A 22472-nucleotide genomic window follows, 5' to 3' on the forward strand; every position below is an offset into this window, starting at 1 on the left:
CATTGCAGAATTTCATTCGTAAAAAAAACAATCACACTTTAATAAATTCACAGCAAGGCAAAACAAACTTACTACAAAACGAGCTTTATGTACAGAATCAAGACATCATTGTGGCCAAAATGGGTTGTTGCTACACCACACCTCGCTGTCAAACGTGTTCCTAATGTCCCTCTGCCAGCTACCACAGCTGCCACAAAGGTGACACGCAGCGACCTCCCGAAGATCTGCTCTCCCCAAGTCTGAGCCAAACGAGATATTGAACTTGACAGTACCACCTGAGAGCCATAACTTTAGCAGAGTCCGAGTCCTGTGTGCGGCCAATAGTAGTGAATTATGTGATAACCACTTGAAATGAGTGGGGTTGTGATATACAGGGACTCCTCTACTTACGAACGAGTTAGGTTCCAGAGGTCTCTTCTTGAGTCCAACTTTACTCCTGTCAATTCCAAACATGTCGTACATTGGCATGTACACTAAACACGGGGAATGGCTTTAAACGTTGTATAATCTCCTGTTGATGTAGCTGCCACTGGTTCTTCATGTTCTGCAGATGAAGATGCCACCACCGCCACATGTTCGTTCGTATCTCTTAAAGTTCGTAAGTCGAATGTTCGTAAGTACAGAAGTCCCTGTAACCACTCTCATTCAACCACTCGAGTAAATCAGGTACCCCCCTAACATTTTGAAACTTTAGCCGGTTCCAATGTCTGCTTTTGGTCCGCGAAACTGTAGCCCTTCCCCCTTTATTTACGAGCGAAATGGAACGCCGTGCGCGAGGCGTGGTCACGGCAGGACCCACTCCCAGGCATGCAGGGAGCCATCGTTTCCCGCGGAGAGCAGGGTCCGGGCTCGCCATGGGTGCCACGCATGCTGCGTCACCTGCGCGTCGCGGGCATCGCCCTCGACCACCGTGTGACCTTTGTGGACGAATGACGGTCGAGCGGGGGCGAGGTCCGGCGTCCAGGATGTCGTGTCATAGATATGCACCATTCCGTCAAATCCTGGTCCCCGGGAAGACACGGGATAAGATGATTAAATTGTGAAAAATAATGTCCTAACCCTTCTCTAGGAAATAGCCAATAACGCCTCTTTCCCACGTCTGCCTCCCCACTTTAAAACAACTTTTTTTTTTACACTTTCCATCAGCCATACAGCCTTCTAGCAAACATTCAGCATCAGCAGTCAATCCTGTTTGAACCAATGCTGGTGACCTGGCAGATGTTTGATAGGCAAGGTCAGATATGGGTCCTAGTTCGATACAAAACTACGTGGAAAATACGTAACACAAAATAATCAAGAACGTCATCGTGGAGTACGTAGGTAACAACGCTTCAAATTATATCTATTTAGGCTTAATGGTCAATATGTAAAACATCGGCAAACTGACATTTAATGGTACTTAATATATATATTTTAAACCGTATGCCATCGTGGTGGACTATGGGTTTAAAAAATATAAAAAATAAACTTTTGTTCAATCAGTCTGTGTGCTTTCTGAACCAATTTGTTAAATGAACCAAAATGTTATTTTTACATGACCCTTGTGCAACTTTATCGACGTAGCAGCTAAAAATCGAATTCGGCTATCCGCCAAAACCTTTCAACCTACGTGATACGTCTTCGCGTTTAAATTTCAATATTTTGTTGCCTTTTCGCTGGAGGCATTTCAATGTCTTTCAATTGACCTTGAGATAAAACCACAAAAGATGAAAGCCCAACCGAATGTGTCACGATTGCCTAAGCCGCTTTAAGCCAATTTGTATTTCACACATTCTTACTTTCATCGCAGTCTGTTACTTCTACCAACTTCACCGAAATGCATTATTTAACCCCTACTTTATAAATTTTTCCCAACTGATCAAGTGAAATAATGTTATACCGCTGTACTGCCGGGGCGTATCCTTCGTTAACGGATATTAATCAAGAAAAATGTTTTCTCCAAATGTGACAAAACCACTGCGTTTACGCGGCCACAAAAAATCACATTGCGTCGAGGTTGTTGGGAGATGGCTTTCGTACGAGGATGTACAACGGAAAGAGATTACGAGGAAGACGGGAAAAGAATGCGATGGGACAGATGACTTAAGCGAACCGATCGTCATAATGCAACGTGGAAGAGCAGCGCAGCAAGGCTGCTGGACGACGGGAGAGATCTGCCACCAACCCTCTGGGCTGCCAACCCTCTGGAAAGACGACGGCACGACACGAGTGGAAACCAAACAAATTAACCAACGAACCAGACAGAGCGATGTTCTCCGGGGCAGTCGGTGACCAGCTGACGCAGAGCATCGACTCCTCCGTCTCTTCCGGCGCCGTCGCGCTCTTCCGGCAAGAGCTCTCCAAAGTGGCGGCGGCCACCACGCGATCCAGATTCCTCGCGTCGGACACGGCCACGCGCCCGCTCGCCCAAAACCTCGCCACTCGGACCCCGGGCCGTCCAGCCTGCCCACCGGAGCGGCCGCCGTCCAAGGCAGCCGCGCAGGCGCAACGGGGTCCGTCGTCGGCTTGGCTCCCCGCCTCCGGCGGCGGTGAGGGTGCCGCGTGCGCCGCCACACGCCCGGAGCGGGCGTCCAGCAGCCAGAGGTCGCCGACGTTGCCGCAGGCCAGCAGTGTGCGCCCTCCGTCCACGAACGCCAGCGCGCACAAGCGGCCGCTACCGGCGCCGCCGTCTGTCGGCGTTCAAACGCTTTAGCGGGTTAAAACTAAACTTTACACCATTGGAACCTCATTTGCCAGTAAAAAAATATAATTGTTTTTTTACCCTTCTATCTGGTAACAAAACTGACACTTTTTTTTACGAGGAGTCATGTTTGCATAGACCACAATACCTGCAGCCATAATGCAAACAAAAAATATAACTCTGATAATATATGCACTGTGCGCCTTTTGGCGTCATCTGGTCCTACACCATGTGAGACTAGGCTCTAAGGAAAGCTGTCTCGGGTGTGGACCAATCAACTTCAAGGACAGTGCATATATTATCAGAGTTATGTTTTTTTGTTTGCATTATGGCTGCAGGTATTGTGGTCTATGCAAACATGACTCCTTGTAAAAAAGGTGTCAGTTTTGTTGCCAGAGAGAAGGGTAAAAAAACAATTATAAAACTAAACTTATTAAACTAATTTTAATTTACCAGGTGAGGCCCACTGAGCTACGTAGCTCTTTTTCAGAAGCGACCTTGGCCACAAATGATAGCTCAACGAAGTGGGCTGATCATCACGTGGAAATTTATGAGTAGCCAAACACTCTTAAATGCGTGTTGTCGATTCTAAATGTGGAGGGAAAAACCGGAGGACCCGGAGAAAAATCCATGCAACCACAGGGAGGGACATGCAAACTCCAAATATACAGCAGGCGTCAGGGTTGGGATCGAACCCAAGACGTCCCGTATACCAGGCAAGGGAGTTAACATCTCGCCACCGTGGCACCCAGGTTGGTGCCGCTCACGTTCACAAACCAAAAACAGATGCGGGTACCTGATGCACAAATGGAAAGTAAAAAACTCTCCAGTGTGCGACTGTGGTCATCCAGAACTGACCGTACAACGTGTAACAACGCAATGCCCGGTCCACAAATTCCAAGGAGAGGTCACGGCGATACACTCCGCTACTGCTCCTGACGCGGCTATCTGGCTTGACCACCTGAATGTGAAACTGTAGCCGTTGCTCTGTACGAAAGAAGATTGGTGATACCAATTAGGGAAGAGATTGAACATTTTCAGGTGACAGTTTGGGATTTTTGAGGCCAATTTCGGATCGTTTTTCAGCTGCCCGCATTATCCACGTCATATAACAATCGCGTAAACGATCCGGAAGCGCGGATAGGACCGTCGCAGGGTTGTGATGTCACGGAAGTTCCCGTCTTATTTTGACATGGTGAATTGTTCTAAATAATAATAATTACGGTACAAGTGTCAAACTTTTCAGCACCGTTTTAAAGCGCGACACTCAAGAATCACGTAGAATTTCCGAACGGACAACAGCGATATCATCCCTTCTGCACAACTGATACAATAATTGAGAGATATATATTTTTTTACTTACAACACAAGACTAACATTTTTCTTTACAATCAAAGTCCGCTACCGATGACGGCGTCGCCGAGACAGAAGGTGGCTTGTCGCGTGTGCAGGTCCGTGGTCTGGACGGTGCCGATGCTGGACCCATGCAGGAGGAGCTGGTCCGATGAGCAGCACATGTGACTCCACTGCGGCTCTCTCCGGCTGTTGTGGATCTCGCCCACATTCCTCACCACATCTGGTGCGTGCAGCACAAACACACACACGTGCAGTCCCGGTGGCTGCCCCCCTCCTCCACACTCGCCGCGCACTGATGAGCGGCAGATTTATACAAAGATTTATGAGCATCACGAGTGGGTACTTTCAGTTCTTCAAAGATGTTTGGTTGGCCAGCGTATAAAAGTAGGCCATACGCCCTCTTAGAGGGCCTCTCAAGAACTTACTCTTGTGGAGGCCATGGTAAGCCGGCGGATGAAGCTAGGGCAATCTTCACTGGCCATGTCATATGATATGAGCAAAAGAGTTTTGCTGGCTGCTTGTTGGGCAGCTGGGGCGCCACGGTGGCGAGATGTTAACTACCTCGCCTGGTATACAGGAGGTCGTGGGTTCGATCCAAACCCTGATGCTCGTACATTTGGGGTTTGCATGTTCTCCCCGTGATCGCGTGGATTTTTCTCCGGGTCCTCCGGTTTAGTGTATTTGGTTGCTATAAATTTCCACGTGATGATAAGCCACTTCGTTGAGCTATCATTTGTGGCCAGGTCGCTTCTGAAAAAGAGCTATGTAGCTCAGTGGGCTTTACCCGGTAAAATAAAAATTGTTTAGTTTAAGTGCGCTATAAGATCGCCCGCCATCGCACAGCGTTGGGTCAGGTCGGTGCGTCGTGCTGGCATCATGCCTCCCCCCCTCTTCCCTCCACCTAGGCCGTGGATCTGGCGCAAACGCACGAGCAGTGCCAGTTTGTCACTGAAATTTACTTTGCAGTGTGGTTTTACATGTAAATAAAATTAACCCGTAAAAACTATAAATCTATATATATAAAATCGCAAATCTGTCTGTCTGTCTGTGTGTGTCTGTCTGTCTGTCTGTGTGTCGCCGGACCATACGCAGTTTCATTGGACGAAATGTGAGGGATTTGCGAGACACGATTGGTCCGTTTGGTTTTCCACGGCGGTTGCCGCTGGCAACGGGTAGCGACGCATTCGCTGCGGGGTGGACGCCATTTTTAATTCCCGTTAAAAATATGCGCACGCATTAACACGCGACTCTGAGGTAAATTCATCAAAGTTTCACGTCCTCTTCACTCCCCCCCCCATCCCAATGTGTGCAATTACTATTATAGGGTCGGTAGATAATAAAATTATAGCGATTAGACAGTATTATTGTAGCGCGGGGGGGGGGGGTAACGGCCCCAGTACCCAGCCTCAGCCGGGTGGGCAATTTAGGCGAGGCCGGAGGCTCTGCACGGTACTAGGCCTCGACACCCCACCACACTATAGGCCGTACATATTACTGCACAGCGGCCGAGGAGATCGTGGCTGGGGGGGGGGGGCAGCAGCCCATCTGTGTATATATGTAAGGTTATTAAGAAATATATTTTTCACCCGGGCAACGCCGGGTACTTCTGCTAGTCCTTTATATGCGTGGCGGCTAGAGTCCTCTCGTCCTCTGGCTTGAGATGGCTGCACCTATGGGTCAGATGATTGTCTGCCAGCATTAACCAATTGGTAATTAAATATTTAAATTTTAACAGTGTAACATTTTGGAAAAAAATTTTCACGAAAATTAATTGTCACGCACAACGAGTCTGTGTGGAAAATGTCAGCTCGATTGGATCACGGGAAGTGGGATAAAAAACGACCGAAAGATTTGCACGGTCGTAAACAAGCAAGCAAGCAAGCGAACTTAATATAAAGAATTTAAAAATGCGGTTGTCCAAGTCTAAACTAATCTGATCGCGACTCTCCTCAGTGGACATCTGCAATGGCAACATCCAATAAGATAACAGAGAACACATGACAACAACCCCAGCTTGTGTGCTCTGTGAACCAATCATCATCCAACACACTTTTCATCAAACCCTTGTTTCCATTGGCTTGACAAAACTCTATCATTACATGCCAAACAACTATGATAATTTTTTATTTAAAGCTTTCGTGACTGCAGGGATCCATATTCTTGGTTCTTTCGGTAAATTCACGTAGAAGGGAAATAATAAAATAATAATAAAAATTAGATTTTTATTATTTCCCTTCTACGTGACTTTACCGAAAGAACCAAGAATATGAATGGGGAAAAAAAAAGTTATATTGTTATTATTTTATTATTTCCCTTCTACGTGACTTTACCGAAAGAACCAAGAATAACTATGATAATATTCGCGATTTATCGCCCTTTGTCAAAACAAATCTGAAGGCCTCCCTACTCTGCTTCAGTCAAGGGGGTTGCTTGACCATACTTCACCACGCTGCTCAGCACAGGTTGGTGATGCGGAAGAAAAACCCAACGCCCCCCACCCCGTTTGGATTCTACTCACCACCGATGGTCAGCCGTGGGTCGGGATTCGAACGCACGGTCGATGGATTCATTGTGCGGTGTGCCCCAGAGGTCGCAAACGGGTTTAGATTCCTTACCCGTACCCGGCCGCACCAGGGTCGCAAACGGGTACCCGTACCCATACCCGGCCGGGTACGGGTACCCATACGCTACCCGTACCCTACCCGAAATGAGTGACAAACGGTTACTCACCGGTGACTCACGGCCTACTCGTACCCGGCCGCACCAGGGTCGCAAATGGGTACCCGTACCCGTACCCGGCCGGGTACGGGGAGCCGGGTATCGGGTAGGGTACGGGTATCGCGTACCCGGTTGCGACCTCTGGTGTGCCCACCCCTCCGCCAACACTCCGTGCTAGCCGACAGCTCACGTGCGTGTGTTTATGGCCGTTCTCGTGTCCCCTCCACCTCTCTCTCTCCCCGAAGTTAGAAGCGGAGGCGCGCGTTCACTCACCCGTGTCGTCTCCTCCCCTTTGCCAGAGTTGGATGGAGTTGTCCGTAGGGCCGCTGCTCAGCAGCAAGCTAGGAGTGGAGCGAGGGAACAGCGATCAGCTCCCCGAGTGATATTGGTGCTGGAACGTGGTGATGCCCGTATCTTAAGCGGTATTTGAAATAAAAACTTCCGGGATGCAAAGATTTTTTTTTTATTGAAATCCAATTTCTTTAGAACTGCTGTTTGTGTTTAGTTTATTGTCCTTCCCCCCCATACCTCTGTGGGGAAGGACATGCATGCGTACAAAATAAGACGGGAACAGAATCATTGAGCATTTAAAATGCACGTTAAATACCACGTAACAAGCGTCACGTGCGCGACACGGAACATGCAAACTCCAAATATACAGGCGTCGTGGTCGGGGATCGAACCAGCAACCTCCTGCATACCAGGCAGGGTAGTTAACATCTCGCCACCGCTTGCCTGTCAAGCGCAACAGTCGCGGTAGCAGCAGCAATAGCAGCAATAGCAGCTGGTAGTGGTGGTGGGGAATCAGCTGCTTGCCTGTCAAGCGCAACAGTCGCGGTAGCAGCAGCAATAGCAGCTGCTGGTGGTGGTGGGGAATCAGCTGCTTGCCTCACCTGGTACCCCGAACGCTCTCCAAACGGTACACTGGCCGGTTCGAGAAGCCTCCGTGCACCACCTTGAAGTCGCGCTCCGGACACATGCCCTGCCGAGCGACGGGAAAGTGGCCGGAGAAAAACGGTGAATTGAAATCACCCGCAATGCCCCTCCCTCCCTGCTACATTGTTTTTATAGCATTATTTTAGTGATTTCTAGAAAGGTTTAGTTTAGCCATATTTGTTTGATGTAGTATAAAGTTAGACTTAGAATTTGTATCTAAATTGTATGATTGTTATTGTGATCTAACATCAAAATGTGATTTTTGCACATTTTTGTAGGCAGCATAAACAAATGCTGCTTTTTCTGGAAGATTTTATTGTTTTTGTAGGAGATGTTTCAAATCTGCGTGCAGTACATTTTAAACGCATCTTTAAATTTTAGTGTTTGTTGCGGTCGCACTCGAATCAAGAGCCGAATGGCTCATGGGGTCATTCCAAATAAATGAAACTGAAAACTGAAACTGCCCAACCGGCTCCCCTCCACCTGCGCAGTGCTTGGATGTGCGACCACCACACACAACGGCCCGGTAAGAGGCTGCGGGGCAAGGCGGCGGTCAGCAGAGGGCAATGCGGCATAACGGTCGATTCTGTCACGTGCGCTTCATTGGACGCTGTGAAAGAGTTGTTGCTGTCCATGATATTTTCGCCACGGTTTTTATCCCGACCGTGCGATCTGCGCCACGTCGCCAGACGGGGAATCCCCTGCGACCTCCCGCAGAGCAGTGGGAAAACGGCCCGCGGAAGCGGATATTGCAGAGCTACTTCTGAGATTCCTTCAAGCGACCTCTGGTCCACACGCAGTAGAGGGCAGCACTTGCCACGTGCGTTGTATTACGATTCTCAGAGCTGGAATTTTTTTCCAAAATTAAGTGCAAGAACCAAATTCGATGTCACGGGTTTTGTTATGCAGTCATTGGGAGGCCAGGCTGAGACTATCAACTGGCAAAACTTGAGATCCAAATTGAATCACGACTCAAGTCTTTGCGTGAGTCTAGAGGTCCCCTTTGTGAGTCACCGTTGGCCGTGCTGAGGCCATCGACTCGTTTCACCCGAGAACCCAGTTTAATCACGAGCAGTGGCTGAAACCCTCAATTCAAACCCAGCATCTCTCCGACCTCTTGAGCCAACCCCGGCCTCCTCAAATACTCACGGCTGATAACCGGAGCCTGCAGCGCACCTCGTTGCGACCAAAGGCGATGACGCCATCGCATTCGCGCAGATTTGCCGGCCGAAGCCTCTTCCCCCCCACCCCTTCGCTTTTTCTGACGTTGAAGATGTCTGCTTTGGGAGCTGGCCCATCCGGGACGTGGTTCGACCTTAAGATACGCGCTGTCTACATCGCATTGAACGTCGTCAAGGGATCCTGTGACGTCATTCCAAAGAGTAGGCAGGCCACGCGTGGCCAGCAACACGCTTTTAAAGTTTGCCAATTAAAATAAAAACTCGGAAATTACTTAATTTGAGAATAAACCTAAAACTATTTGAAACTATATACCAGGTAAGGCCCATTGAACTGGAAGCTCTTATTCAGAAGTGACCTGGCCACATATGATAGCGCAACAAAGTGGCTGATATGGAAATTTATAGCAGCCAAATACTCTTAAACGCATGTTTCTAAATGTGGAGAAAAACACCGGAGGAGGACCCGGGGGGAGAACGTGCAAACTTGAAATATATATGCGTCAGGGTCGGGATCGAACCCACGATATCCTGTATACCAGGCGAGGTAGTTAACATCTCGCCACCGTGGCACCCAACAGCAACATCATCTCCCCCTACTGTCAGAAAAATGCCCACTCCCCAGGCCGGCTCTGTGTACCACATTGTACCACACAGGGACAGCTGCCATTCCGGGAAGGGGGGGGCACGACGACCCTCGGAGGGGGGCAGGAAAAAAACCCCTACTGCGCTTTGAGATGTTTGTTACGGGTGCAGGATAAATGCAACTCGTTGTTATGGTTGTTGTCTGGTTGTGTCCGGTCACACCTGCTTCTCCTTGGGCAGAAGTTTCTGCGGCAGCCCCAGCTCAAGGATCTCGTTTTTCTTCTCCGAGTTGAATCCGGCGACGCACACACCTGACGGACGGACAGACAGGACGTGCCTTGGCCTCCGCAAACACACCGAGGGGCCGTGTCCCCCCTGCGTGGAAAGCACGCGGATTCATTATTTAGTTCTAATAACACATTCCTGCGGAGGGAGCTGGTAGGAACGTTGGGTTGCTCGGTCAATGGCCAGGGTCAACGGCGGCGTGGTGTGTTCCGCAAATATGCCCGACTGTGAGGGCGGGCACAAGCCGTCGTGAGTAGGTTAAACGTTGAGTTTTATAAGGGCACCACGGGGAGACCAGCTCCTCCCCACCCAGCCCCACCCCTCCCACCACCCAGCCCCACCCAGCCCCTCCCCACCCAGCCCCTCCCCACCCAGCCCCTCCCCACCCAGTCTCTCCCTCCCCACCCAGTCTCTCCCTCCCCACCCTCCCCTCTCCACCCAGCCTCACCCTCCCCACCCTCCTCACCCAGCCCCTCCCTCCCCACCCAGTCCCTCCCTCCCCACCCTCCCCTCTCCACCCAGCCTCACTGTCCCCACCCAGCCCATCACCACCCTCCCCACCCAGCTCCTCCCCACCCTTCCCTCCCCACCCAGTCCCTCCCTCACCACCCTCCCCTCCCCACCCAGCATCACCCTCCCCACCCAGCCCCTCCCCCACCCTTCCCTCCCCACCCAGCCCCTCCCTCCCCACCCAGCCTCTCCCTGCACGACAGACGGACACAATAATCCCCCGTGGGCTGGTGTAACCAGGAGGTTCATACCAGTATCATTATTAAGAACACTTGCTGTACGCAGGCAAGGCTTTCTCAGTCTCCACGCTCTTTCAAGAGGCTCGTGCTAAGTGTTGGCGGTGGCGGGCGACGACCGTTATACGTTTTCCAAACGTGGCAAGTTTTGCCCATCACGTTGACAACACAGACGAGGGTTGTGGCGTCGAACAGAGGAGGTCAGGTGGACGGAGCGAAAGAGAAGTGATGAAGTTCTAGAGCATGTTCAGGAGAAGAGCTGATTGGAACGACCCAGGCAAGATGACAGATGTGCATTGGCACTCCACCCCTATCACTACCCCAACCCCCATCACTACCCCAACCCCCATCACTACTGGAACGATCCAGGCAAGATGACAGATGTGCATTGGCACTCCACCCCTATCACTACCCCAACCCCCATCACTACCCCAACCCCCATCACTACCTCTCCCCCTACCCTTATCACTACCCCAACCCCTATCACTACCCCAACCCCCATCACTACCCCAACCCCTATCACTACCCCTCCCCCTACCCTTATCACTACCCCAACCCCGATCACTACCCCAACCCCCATCACTACCCCAACCCCTATCACTACCCCTCCCCCTACCCTTATCACTACCCCAACCCCGATCACTACCCCAACCCCTATCACTACCCCAATCACTACTCCTACCCAAACACTCCCACCTGTCCTCCTTACTGTCACCATAGCTCCACCACTTTTAATAACCCCACTCTTTACATTTACTACGGGAATCGAATGTACAATTTGGATAATTATTGTAAAGCGCTTTGGACAAAGGCGCTTTATTAATCAAAGATAAGAGGGATGCCGGCTCGACGATTGAAGTGGGACCACACAGTGAGGCGAAGAAGAGAGCTCAAGATCGGACAGGGTGGAGGGAGATTGGGTCAGAGACCTGCGATTGTACAGAGGACGAATATATAGAACTTCTTTCGCACCATACGTAGCCAACCGTGCTAATCGGAGGTTCGGGGGAAGAATAAACTAACAATAAATTGAGGGAACGTGAATTAATGGGGGAGAAATGTCGTCGCACACTCCCCTTCACATCATTAGCACGCTTGGCTATATACGGTGCGAAAGAAGTTTAACACAAAAAAAACTAAGATAAAGATCCCCCGTATAGCCTTAACAGACTGTTTGGGCAAGTGCTGTTAGCGAGCACCTACACATACACACGTACACGGTCCCCCATCGTCGTCGCGTCGGACTCACTGTTGTCGTCCACCCACTCTATGGTCCTCGTGGGCTCCTGCAGATCGAACATGTGCAGCTCCTTGTAGCTGTGGGGACACGAGCACGCGGCGCAAGCGCAGAGGTCACGGCCGGCGCGAGAGGTCGCGAGCGACTGCATTGCAGCCGTAGCCCTTTGCTCGGCTCGCTCTCCACCTGTCGCAATGCTCGTCGTCGAGTCCGAGCCTGCGGGTTTCAAGACCGCATGAAATCCACAGGCTCGGTCGGTCAATCGATCCGAAGTTCGTAACGCGCTCCATGTTCAGGGAAGAGCTCAAGACGGAAGCGCGCGGATGGCACGGGACATTTAACTAATCGTGAGTAGGAGCAGCAGCAGCATCATCATCACGGTCCATAGGCAGATAGCTCGTAGGTGTCAACTGCACATTTTGTAATGTGTTTCCACTTTCCTCTGTCTTGTGCACAACATGCTCAAGTAGTGCAACATCTTTCTGGCCCCAATCTCGTGTCGTCATCAAGCCATTCTCTGTTACGTCTGCACTTGTGCAGGTGCTGGGTGGATCGTTAACATCGCAGCATCGTGAGAGACGGCGACTGCTTGAGAAGATCATCCAGCAGCGGATTTACCCTGGCTGATTGTTATTATTGTTGTTGCTAACACGCAGTGGGGTTGTATAGGGATATGATTAATATGCAATGGGAGTTCACAGAGGCGTGGTTTTTAACGTGCAATAATGTCATTGAGAGGCGAATGGTTGACATGAAGTATAATTTCATAGAGCTGGACCGGGGTATAACTTCTCATGGCACATTTTACGGGGCTTCCAAAGCACCAACCTCCAACTCCCCCGGACCCATATAGACCCCCCCCACCCTCCACCAATGACAAAAGAAAAATAACATTTTCCGGAGTTCAGCCCTGGACAGCTCCGGCTGCAATGAAACCTTGGACAACAGGACTAACCTGCAGCAAGATTCCATTGGGATAACAATGGCGACATACAATTGAATTACATACGCCCAGCTGTGTCCATACACAATCACGGTAAGTTCAATAGTATACTCTTATATCAGCGCACAACTTTATCTATCTGCGATGAACGGTGCACTTTCACGTGGTTTTCATGCAGGGGGCGCTGTAAACCTACACGCCCCCTGCATGAACGACGGAGGCGCAGGGACAGACGTTCGATCACGTTGGAATCGATCTGCAGACGGCGGTCTTCTCGCACGGCCAGCAGCTCTATGTCGCCTTATCTCGATCCCGCAATCCCAAACAGGTGAAAGTCTGCATCGAATCGAACCCCCAGCAAGGCTATCGACTTAACGACGAGAGAAAATTCACACGAAATCTCGTTTTTAATTAAGTCTTCCAGATGTAAAATGACATAAGCTTTTAATGAAGAAATAAAATTATCTAATTCAAAACACAATACAATTCAAAGATGTTTCATTTTAAAACTTCAAAACGGAGCATCGGGTGCTCGCGTGAATGCGTCGTTCGTGTGCGATTTTTTTCGTGACTTTCCTCGCCAAAGGTCGGAATAAGAAATAATTGCATAGTATAGCCCCCTAATAAGCAAAAGGATTTGTCCAAGTTAAAAAAATAAAAACGAGACATCTGGACACACACGCCAACAGGATTATCAGACGCATCAACAACATTTGCTTTAAACACGCAGCGGTAAAAGATGCGTCTCGTCATCCAGACAATACGATATTCATCAGGTCATTCAAACACTGCATCGCGACTCTGCACAAATACAAAATACAACACAGGCTTGGGCGGTAAGTCCCCACACAGGTTGAGCCCGTACCAGCGTTTAAGATAGTGGGGATATTGCGACTTTCTCGCCCACCGTGCAAGGGCTACGGTGGGTCCGACTTTTGTTGAGCAGTGGCCCAAACAAGCGACATCGGGTGGCGCCCTCTGGCGAGAGAGAGAGCCGCAAGGGGGCATGACCGTGGCACGCGAGACACATCCAGCGTGGAGGGAGATGGAGCGATGGAATCAGCTCGCGTGCAAGCTGCCAAGCGGTCTGTTACATCGCAGGATTGCGAGAGACGGTGGCGACAGTTCCGGGGGAAATCTTTATCCAGAAGTCAACGCTTTCGTCAATAACGCGACTTCAAAAGAAAACGATATGAGACGTTTCAGGCAACTCTTTCAAAGCACGCAGGCGAATCTGCCTCTACCTCTCTGGCATCTGTGCTGTGAAAGGCCATCGCACGAAACGTTTTTAGTGAATTACACTATGTAACACAATTTTTGTTCCTGGGTAGTGTTATTTCGTAATTGTTATGCCTAAAAAGTATACAAAATGGCTATTATTCCCCACAAACTTTGCTTTTGTGACGAGGACAGTGATATTTTGAAATTTACCTATTTTCAATGAGAAAACGGGCGAATTTGTGTCTTTTCGTTCACGTAAAATTAACATGTATTTATACAAAGTAATAAAAAATGACTACAGAAGATTTATAAGTGAGTAGTTTTTCAACATTTATGATTATACTGTAAATGACTTTCACGAATCAGCCCCAAAATGTAGTCTCCCATCATGTTCTCGTTAAACTATCCTTGGTAGAGATGTTCAAAGTCCAGTATATCCTGGTGGAAGTGCTCGCCTTGCTCCTCCGAGTACGCTCCCGTGTTTTTCTTGAATTTATCAAGATGAGCATCAAGGATATGGACGTTGAGGGACATCCTACAGCCCATTGTGCCGTAGTTCTTCAGAGTCTCAACCAGCTCCATAGTTCTAGACATTGCGATTGCCCAGGAAGCCACGAACCACTGCGACAAAGCTGTTCCAAGCCGCATTTCTCCTTACTAGTGAGCTTCTAGGGAAATTCATTGCACTCCAGGATCTTCTTTGTCTGTGGTCCGACAAAGATACCGGCTTTTACCTTTGCCTCAGACAGCTTAGGGTAGAAGTCTTGAAGGTACTTGAAGGCTGCCGACTCCTTATCTATCTACAGCTCTGACAAATTGTTTCATAAGGCGCAATTTGATCTGCAGTGGTGGCATCAGCACCTTCCGGGGGTCCACCAGTGGCTCCCACTTGACGTTGTTCCTCCCCAAAGAGAACTCGGTCTGCTGTGGCCAGTCCCACCTGTGGTAGTGCGCTTTAATGTCTAAAACTTTTGTAGTAATTTTCGTATTACCTTAGTATAAATACATGTTAGTTTTGATTAGTGTTGTTTTTTCTGACTTATGTGAACGAAAAGACACAAATTCGCCCGTTTTCTCATTGAAAATAGGTAAATTTCAAAAAATCACTGTCCTCGTCACTAAAGCAAAGTTTGTGGGGAATAATAGCCATTTTCTGTACGTTTGAGGCATAAACAATTAGGAAACAACACTTACTACCCAGGAACAAAAAATAATAATTGCTATACAGTGTTATCATGGTGTACCACTGCCAACGCAGCAGCATCACCAAATAATGCTTATCCAGAAGTGTCTGTCGGTAAAATGATTTATGATAATGAATATGACCAAGATGAATGGTGGTGGTGGTGATGATGAGTATGAATGTTTGAATTGAGACGATGTGTTGATGATGACAGGTAAGGCAACGAGGGTTGCGACTAAGAAGACGACACTTGCTGATGCCAATGACGGTGAAGATGACGTTACTCACACTACGATTATAACAGTGGGAACTACACCAGCGATCGCTGCTACTGCTGGTGCGTGCTGATGGAGAGGACAATGTTGCTGATGATTATATTGCTGCTGCTGTTGCTGATGATATTGCTGCTGCTGATGTTGCTGATGTTAATGCTGCTGTTAATTTTGATGTTGCTGCTGCTGATGATGCTGCCGATGATGATAATGCTGACGTTGCCACTGATGTTGCTGCTGCCGATGATGATATTGCCGCTGATGATGATGTTGCCGCTGATGATGATGTTGCCGCTGATGATGATGCTGATGTTGCCGCTGATGCTGATGCTGCCGCTGATGATGTTGATGATGTTGCCGCTGATGATGATGTTGCCGCTGATGATGATGCTGATGTTGCCGCTGATGAAGATGCTGATGTTGCCGCTGATGATGTTGCCGCTGATGATAATGCTGATGTTGCCGCTGATGATGATGCTGCCGCTGATGATGATGCTGCCGCTGATGATGATGCTGATGTTGCCGCTGATGCTGATGCTGCCGCTGATGATGTTGATGATGTTGCCGCTGATGATGATGTTGCCGCTGATGATGATGCTGATGTTGCCGCTGATGATGTTGCCGCTGATGATAATGCTGATGTTGCCGCTGATGATGATGCTGCCGCTGATGATGATGCTGCCGCTGATGATGATGCTGCCGCTGATGATAATGCTGCTGCCGCTGATGATAATGCTGCTGCCGCTGATGATAATGCTGCTGCCGCTGATGATAATGCTGCTGCCGCTGATGATAATGCTGCTGCCGCTGATGATAATGCTGCTGCCGCTGATGATGATGTCGCGGTTTTCCTTACGCGAGGATGGACTCCAGCAGCCACGCGTCCGCCTCCATGGCTACACGTGGGCGCCTCCACTTCCGGCTTCCGGCTTGACACCGGAACACGTGGAGGGGGGTGGGGGGGGCTTACCCATGACGTCACTGTGCTTACTTGCAATGCCCTTTGTTTTAAACAAGGATTCTGATACGGTAATTGCATTTGAAATGTACACTTTTATCGCTCTATATTTTTTTGCTAAAGCTGAGGGGCCGTCCATAAATGACGTCACGCACCTGGGGGGGGGGGGGGTCAGACATTTGTGACGATGTGTGACGAGGGGGGCGGGGGGTTGAGAAATGTGACGTCACATCAAAATCCGCAACTTTAAATAAATATAGACAACACGTTCTACTTAATTAAATAGACTTTTTAATAAATGTTTGCTCCTACAACATCAGAGTGCAGCGCCACATTAAATGCGCACTACAATGACAATAGTTTAAAGCGATTTGAAGCATGTTTTATTGACGTCACGCGATTTTTGACCCCCCCCCCCCCTCGTCACACGGCGTCACAAAAAGTCAGACCCCCCTCAAATATGACGTCACAAACCTCTGCCCCCCCCCCAATATATAAAACATGCTTCAAATCGCTTTAAACTATTGTCATTGTAGTGAGTATTTAATGTGGCGCTGCACTCTGATGTTGTAGGAGAAAACATTTATTTAAAAGTATATTTAATTAAGTAGAACGTGTTGTCTATTTTTATTTAAAGTTGCGCATTTTGATGTGACGTCACATTTCTCACCCCCCCCCCCCTCGTCACACATCGTCATTAATGTCTGACCCCCCCCCCCCCAGGTGCGTGACGTCATTTATGGACGGCCCCTTTGTCGTAATTGTATATTCAGTGACTTACAATGTTTAGAACGCTGTAATATCTGATTGTTGATCACATCCATATGTATGATCACAATCATACGTGCTCTCTGTGTTACATGTGTATTGTTATACTCCACAATGTGTAATTATTTTCATATTTACTCTTTTTTGTGTTGTCCTTTTATTAATAGTTTGTGTTTTTGTCTCTATTCAAACACCGGCAGTCAGTCGACTAATAGATTTGGGGGTGGGGGTTATTCGACCATACTTCACCACTCTGGTCAGTGCGGGTTGGTAGAGGCCTGGCAGTAGAGCCTTGGGAGGCACAGAATCACGAGGAAATTAACTTGATTGCACTTAAATTTCGATTTAAAGCTTTCGTGACTGCAGGGATTCATCTTCTTGGTTCTTTCGGTAAAGTCACGTAGAAGGGAAGTAATAAAATAATAAAAAATAAAACATAATAAAACAATTCTCACGACGTTTCGGCCACAACGCAAGCAGCCGTCCTCAGGTGAAGAACAGGTCTGTCGAGGCGACAGCGTCTGAGTGAGAATTGTTTTTATTATGTTTTATTTTTATTATTTTATTACTTCCCTTCTACGTGACTTTGCCGAAAGAACCAAGAAGTTGATTACACTTCCCTCTGCCTCCCACCACATAATCCCGCAGCAGCCTATAGCACCTATGACATGCGTGTGGTGGTTTGCCAATCTGAGCATCGGCCAGGCTGAACTCCGCTTAGCTTCCGAGATCTGACAAGATAAGTTCCCATTCCGGGTGATTTAATAATTGGCTCAATGGGCAATTATCTGGTTTAAAATCTCATCTGTATACCTCATGGCGACATTAATGCTTTATTCAATTTGGTAATTATGAATGCGACGTTCATAACTTGCAGTGTGCTATGGCAGAATGTGATTTACGCCATTACATTAATTCCATATTTAAAATGTTAAAGAAATGTATTATCACCACCATCATCAACAGCAGCAGCAGCTGTGATCGATCCACTGCTGGAGGCAAGGCCGTAGCCATGGTGTCAACATTTGGGGGGGACCAAATCTTTCAGGGGGTGTGAGGGTCCCCCCCCAAAAAAAAATGATCTAAATTTGAAAACGAATTTCCTGCCATTCCCTGCCTAAAATATAAAAAAATTCACTTAAACATAGGATTGACTTTTCATTATTATTTTTACAATAGTGTATTGTATTACATTGCTCTGTTTTTTTTCTTTTTTACCTTTTCTTGTTTCATTGTATGTAATGGCAGAGATTAGGGATGAATAAAGTACAACCATAACCACAATAGATTGGGGGGGACATTTTTTGAATATTTGAATATTGGGGGGGATGTGTCCCCAATATATATTTTAATTACGGCCTTGGCCGGAGGAAGCCTTTGCCAAGAAAGCCGTTTACTTATTTATTTATTTTATATTTTATTATGTTTAATTTTAATAATTTTATTATTTCCCTTTACCGAAAGAACCAAGAAGATGAATCCCTGCAGTCACGAAAGCTTTCAATCGAACAAAAAGCAAGCCGTCTTATTTTATTTTACGAAAGCTCCAAAATTAAGATTGAACCACTTCTACGGGGAAGTTTTAAGCTTATCTTTTTTCTCTTTCTCTGGTTTTTGTTTTCTCTCTCTGCCTGTGTCCTCTCTTTGGAATTTTCACACTTAAATTCTAATTTAGCAATCTTTGAAATACGTAATCAACCGGGCTATGCGTTAATTGTGTGTTGACCGACTCTCTGTGTTGCATTACATTACATTTCGATATTTTACTAGGTTGTTTAATTTTAGTGTGTCTTTCTCCTAATTTTCAAGCTTGCGTACCGTACCACGTCGTTGTCCACTCATTGACATGCTAATTTTTTCTCTGTCCCCTCCCTCTCTCCGCCCCCGCCCCCTCTCTATATTTAAGGCCCCGTCACAGAGACGACCTCTCTCTTTGTGCCGATACGTGTTCTCTCTCTGTGTATCTTTATGATGTCTGTCTGCTTATATGTCTGTCTATAGTTTTCTGGTTAGATTTTTGTTGCTATTTCTGTTATACCCGATGATGATTGCTTGTGTTGTAATCGAAACGTCGTAGTATGCTATTATTTCATTTATTATTTTATCTTTATACGTGACTTTACCGAAAGAACCAAAGAATAATTTGTATTATTTTATTATTTCCCTTCTACGTGACTTTGCTTTAAATCGAAAAAAAAGCAAGCCGTTGCCATTCGTCGGGTTCTCGCGATGCCACAGTGCACCCCACCCCGCGTGGTTTCTCCGCACGAGCCGGTGATGTCCCACCCGACGTCTCCGCACGCGACGTCCATTCATACAAATCGTGCGCCTTATCGTTATTGTATGAATGCCTCTTCTGTGTGCTCGAGTGCTCTTGCTAAATCGATATCGTGTCTGCTCCATAACACGAGAATTCACTGATAAAACATGAAAAACCAATAAAAAAAAACAACGGGATTGATGTTTGCACGTGTCTGTTATACACGGCTCGCGGCCAACTCGGCCGTCTCATTATTTCAGATGAGTCGGGAGGTTATTGCCAATCGTATACGAGATAATTAATAATCGCGCTACTAATTGCCCGCACCTGTCTTGCGGTGCGCCTTGCTGCTCCCGAAATGAACACCGGGAGGATGAAGGGAATTGTGTGGGGGTTGTTTTTTAAAAATCCTTTATATTAAGTTCACTTGCTTGCTTGCTTAGGACCGTGCAAATCTTTCGGTCGTTTTTTTAACCCACTTCCCGTGATCCAATCGAGCTGACATTTTCCACACAGACTCGTTGTGCGTGACAATTAATGTTCGTGAACATTTTTTTCCAAAATTTTACACTTTTTAGGACGAAAAATTATATTGAATTACCAATTGCTTAATGCTGCCATGCAATCATCTGACCCATAGGTGGCAGCCATCTCAAGCCAGAGGACGAGAGGACTCTAGCCGCCACACATATAAAGGATTTATAGTGAAAAACTTTGTTTTTTACGGGTTATACTTGTTATTTATTTGAAAAACTCGAGTTGGAGAACTTCAGTTTTGGTTTGCACCAGAAAATTTCAATGCTGTTGGCCTTTGAGTACAACGTAGTAAGGTTCGAACCCGGTATCGTCCTACCAGCCAGACAGATGGTTCAATTGGAATGTTGAGTTCAAATCCTGATTTGGGGGGGGGGGGGGGCGGGAAGAGTTCGCTCAGCCCATCACTCCTGGTCCGATAAAATTAGTACCACTTTGTAAGGAAGTCAACGGTGGTTTTGTCCTATATATACACTTTCGCCCTGGCCATAGAAATGTGGAATTTTCACCACTGCCTCTGGGCTGTAAACGTTTGATCAGCACCAAACAATTTGTTTAATTTCCGAGACTATCAACGGAGTCGCAGCCAAAGGAGAGAATTCGACTGAAAAGGGGCACGACCACAGCGGAGATGGAGCGACGAAATCGGATCGTGTGGAGGTGCAACAAGGTGGGCCAGATGTCTTGTGATCACCCCCCCCTCATTTAATTCTAAAACTTAATATATTTTAAAGTAAGGTTTAGTTAAAACAGAAATTAATACTGTCATGTAGATAGGTTATTTGAACCTATCTACGTGACTTTACCGAAAGACCCAAAGAAAATGAATTCCTGCAGTCACGAAAGCTTTAAGTCAAGAAATTAATAAGCAGAGGAAACAAATGTCAGGGGTCAATTAATTCGGGGTAACAGGACATATGGACCACCCCGCACACGATCTACGTGCTGTATATATAGATTTATATTTAGGAGAAAGCGACGTCTCGTTGTCGAGAACGCAAGTCGCGCCGCTCTGCAGGATTTCCGAATGGATTCATCGTTTCGTGACGTTTCAATCCCTCACAATGGGGATACAATTGGGGGAGGGGGAGGTGGGTTATGACGACATTAACAATTGAGGGGGGGGGGGGGCTTAGCTGTTCGTGTGTGGTGGGGAGGGAAAGGTACATTAACGTTTAATTGACTTTCCCATCCGCAGCACAAACACTCGTGGCAAAATCATTATAAATTGTTTTTATTTTATTGTTTAATTCGTTTTTTTCTTCTTCATATTCCAGCAAGGCGCGCCGAGCCCAATAGCCCGTTCATTACATTAAGCACATCCCTCGCCCGGGTTAATCTATCAACTACTCAAACACAATCAGACATGACCAATGAGATTCTATTTGTACATTAGCCTTTTCGCAACGTATTAAAGTGCTCGCGAAATCAAATCTTCCATATTGATTGCACATTTGCTAAACACAATTTGAAGAAATCGGATTATTCCGAAATGCACTCTGCCGAGAGGCAGTTAACGCCGACAAAAATCCATAATAATTAACAAGCGTCGGCGCCCCGCGGGCGAAGCCTCTCCGTGTGATTATGGCCCCAAATCATGATTACCGATGTGTTTGGGAGGATGAACAATTTGTTTACACTTTGCTAATGCGAATTAGCCCATTGTATTGAATGTTAAATGCACCGACTCGCCTCCTCGTAATTCCACGTGGGGGAATGGATCGAGCAATAATTACGCGCTTGGCTTTTTGGGCCTACGAGCTGTACACCACGTGGCTGTGACGATATTTATTTATATTTTAAAAACTAGTGGAAATCTTTAGAGAAGCTGCTTGCGGGTCAATTGAGCCCTTCGTGTTGTAAACAGACGGCGCCAGAATTCATGTGGCTGTGTGGCGAGATGTTATTTCCCTCGCCTCGTGTACATGAGGTCGTGGGGATTCGGTCCTGACCCTGAAATGTGGAGTTTGCGAGTTTTTCCACTTGGTCGCGTGAACTTTTCTCCGGATCTTCCCTCCGCATTTAGAAAACATGCGTTCCGTGTATTTGGCTGCAATAAATTGCCACGTGATAAGCCACATCGTTGAGCTATCATTTGTGGCCAGGTCGCTTCTGAAAAAGAGCTACATAGCTCAGTGGGGCCTTACCTGGTAAAATACATAATTTTTTAAAAATGTTTTTTGTTCGAGAGTTGATTTATCTCCGAATTGCTTCTACGAGTTGAGATTGTGTCAAAATCGTCCGCGAGGTTGTGCATATGCGTCGTAAAAAAAAAGGTAGCGGCGCAGCCCTGCGATGTTCTTGCTCGTGCAACTGCTAACGGAAGAGCCTGCACTCGAGGGGAGTTCTCAAGCTTCACGTCTAGAGGTGAGTTCGCGTGGCACAGAGGTGTGCCTCACACAGGACGGTAGCAGCACGACGACCCTTTGGCTCCAGTCCTTTGTAGTGATCCTTGGGCTTGTGAAAGACCCAACGCGGAAGATTCCCGGGTTTTTAGCTTCCACGAAGTTAATGGTCCACCCTAAACCGCATCCGCACAAACCATGGCAGATGTTAGCTACCTCGCCTGGAATACAGGAGGTCGTGGGTTCGATCCCGACCCTGACCCTGCT

General features: G+C 47.6%; 1 protein-coding gene across 1 annotated transcript; it reads right to left on the bottom strand.

Moving 5' to 3' along the window:
• Nucleotides 1-86: 86 nt before the first annotated feature.
• Nucleotides 87-16254, bottom strand: WDR73 (WD repeat domain 73). Its single transcript, XM_078876007.1, has 8 exons — nucleotides 16197-16254; nucleotides 11734-11801; nucleotides 9676-9764; nucleotides 7648-7736; nucleotides 7028-7095; nucleotides 4086-4256; nucleotides 2238-2669; nucleotides 87-1001 (listed from the first exon to the last, which is right to left on the bottom strand). Exons 1-8 carry the CDS (start codon nucleotides 16232-16234, stop codon nucleotides 784-786), a joined length of 1173 nt encoding a protein of 390 aa, XP_078732133.1. The 5' UTR covers nucleotides 16235-16254; the 3' UTR covers nucleotides 87-783.
• Between the last annotated feature and the right edge of the window lie 6218 nt (nucleotides 16255-22472).

Source organism: Lampetra fluviatilis, chromosome 43 (genome assembly GCF_964198595.1).
Source record: "Lampetra fluviatilis chromosome 43, kcLamFluv1.1, whole genome shotgun sequence".
NCBI lineage: Eukaryota > Metazoa > Chordata > Hyperoartia > Petromyzontiformes > Petromyzontidae > Lampetra > Lampetra fluviatilis.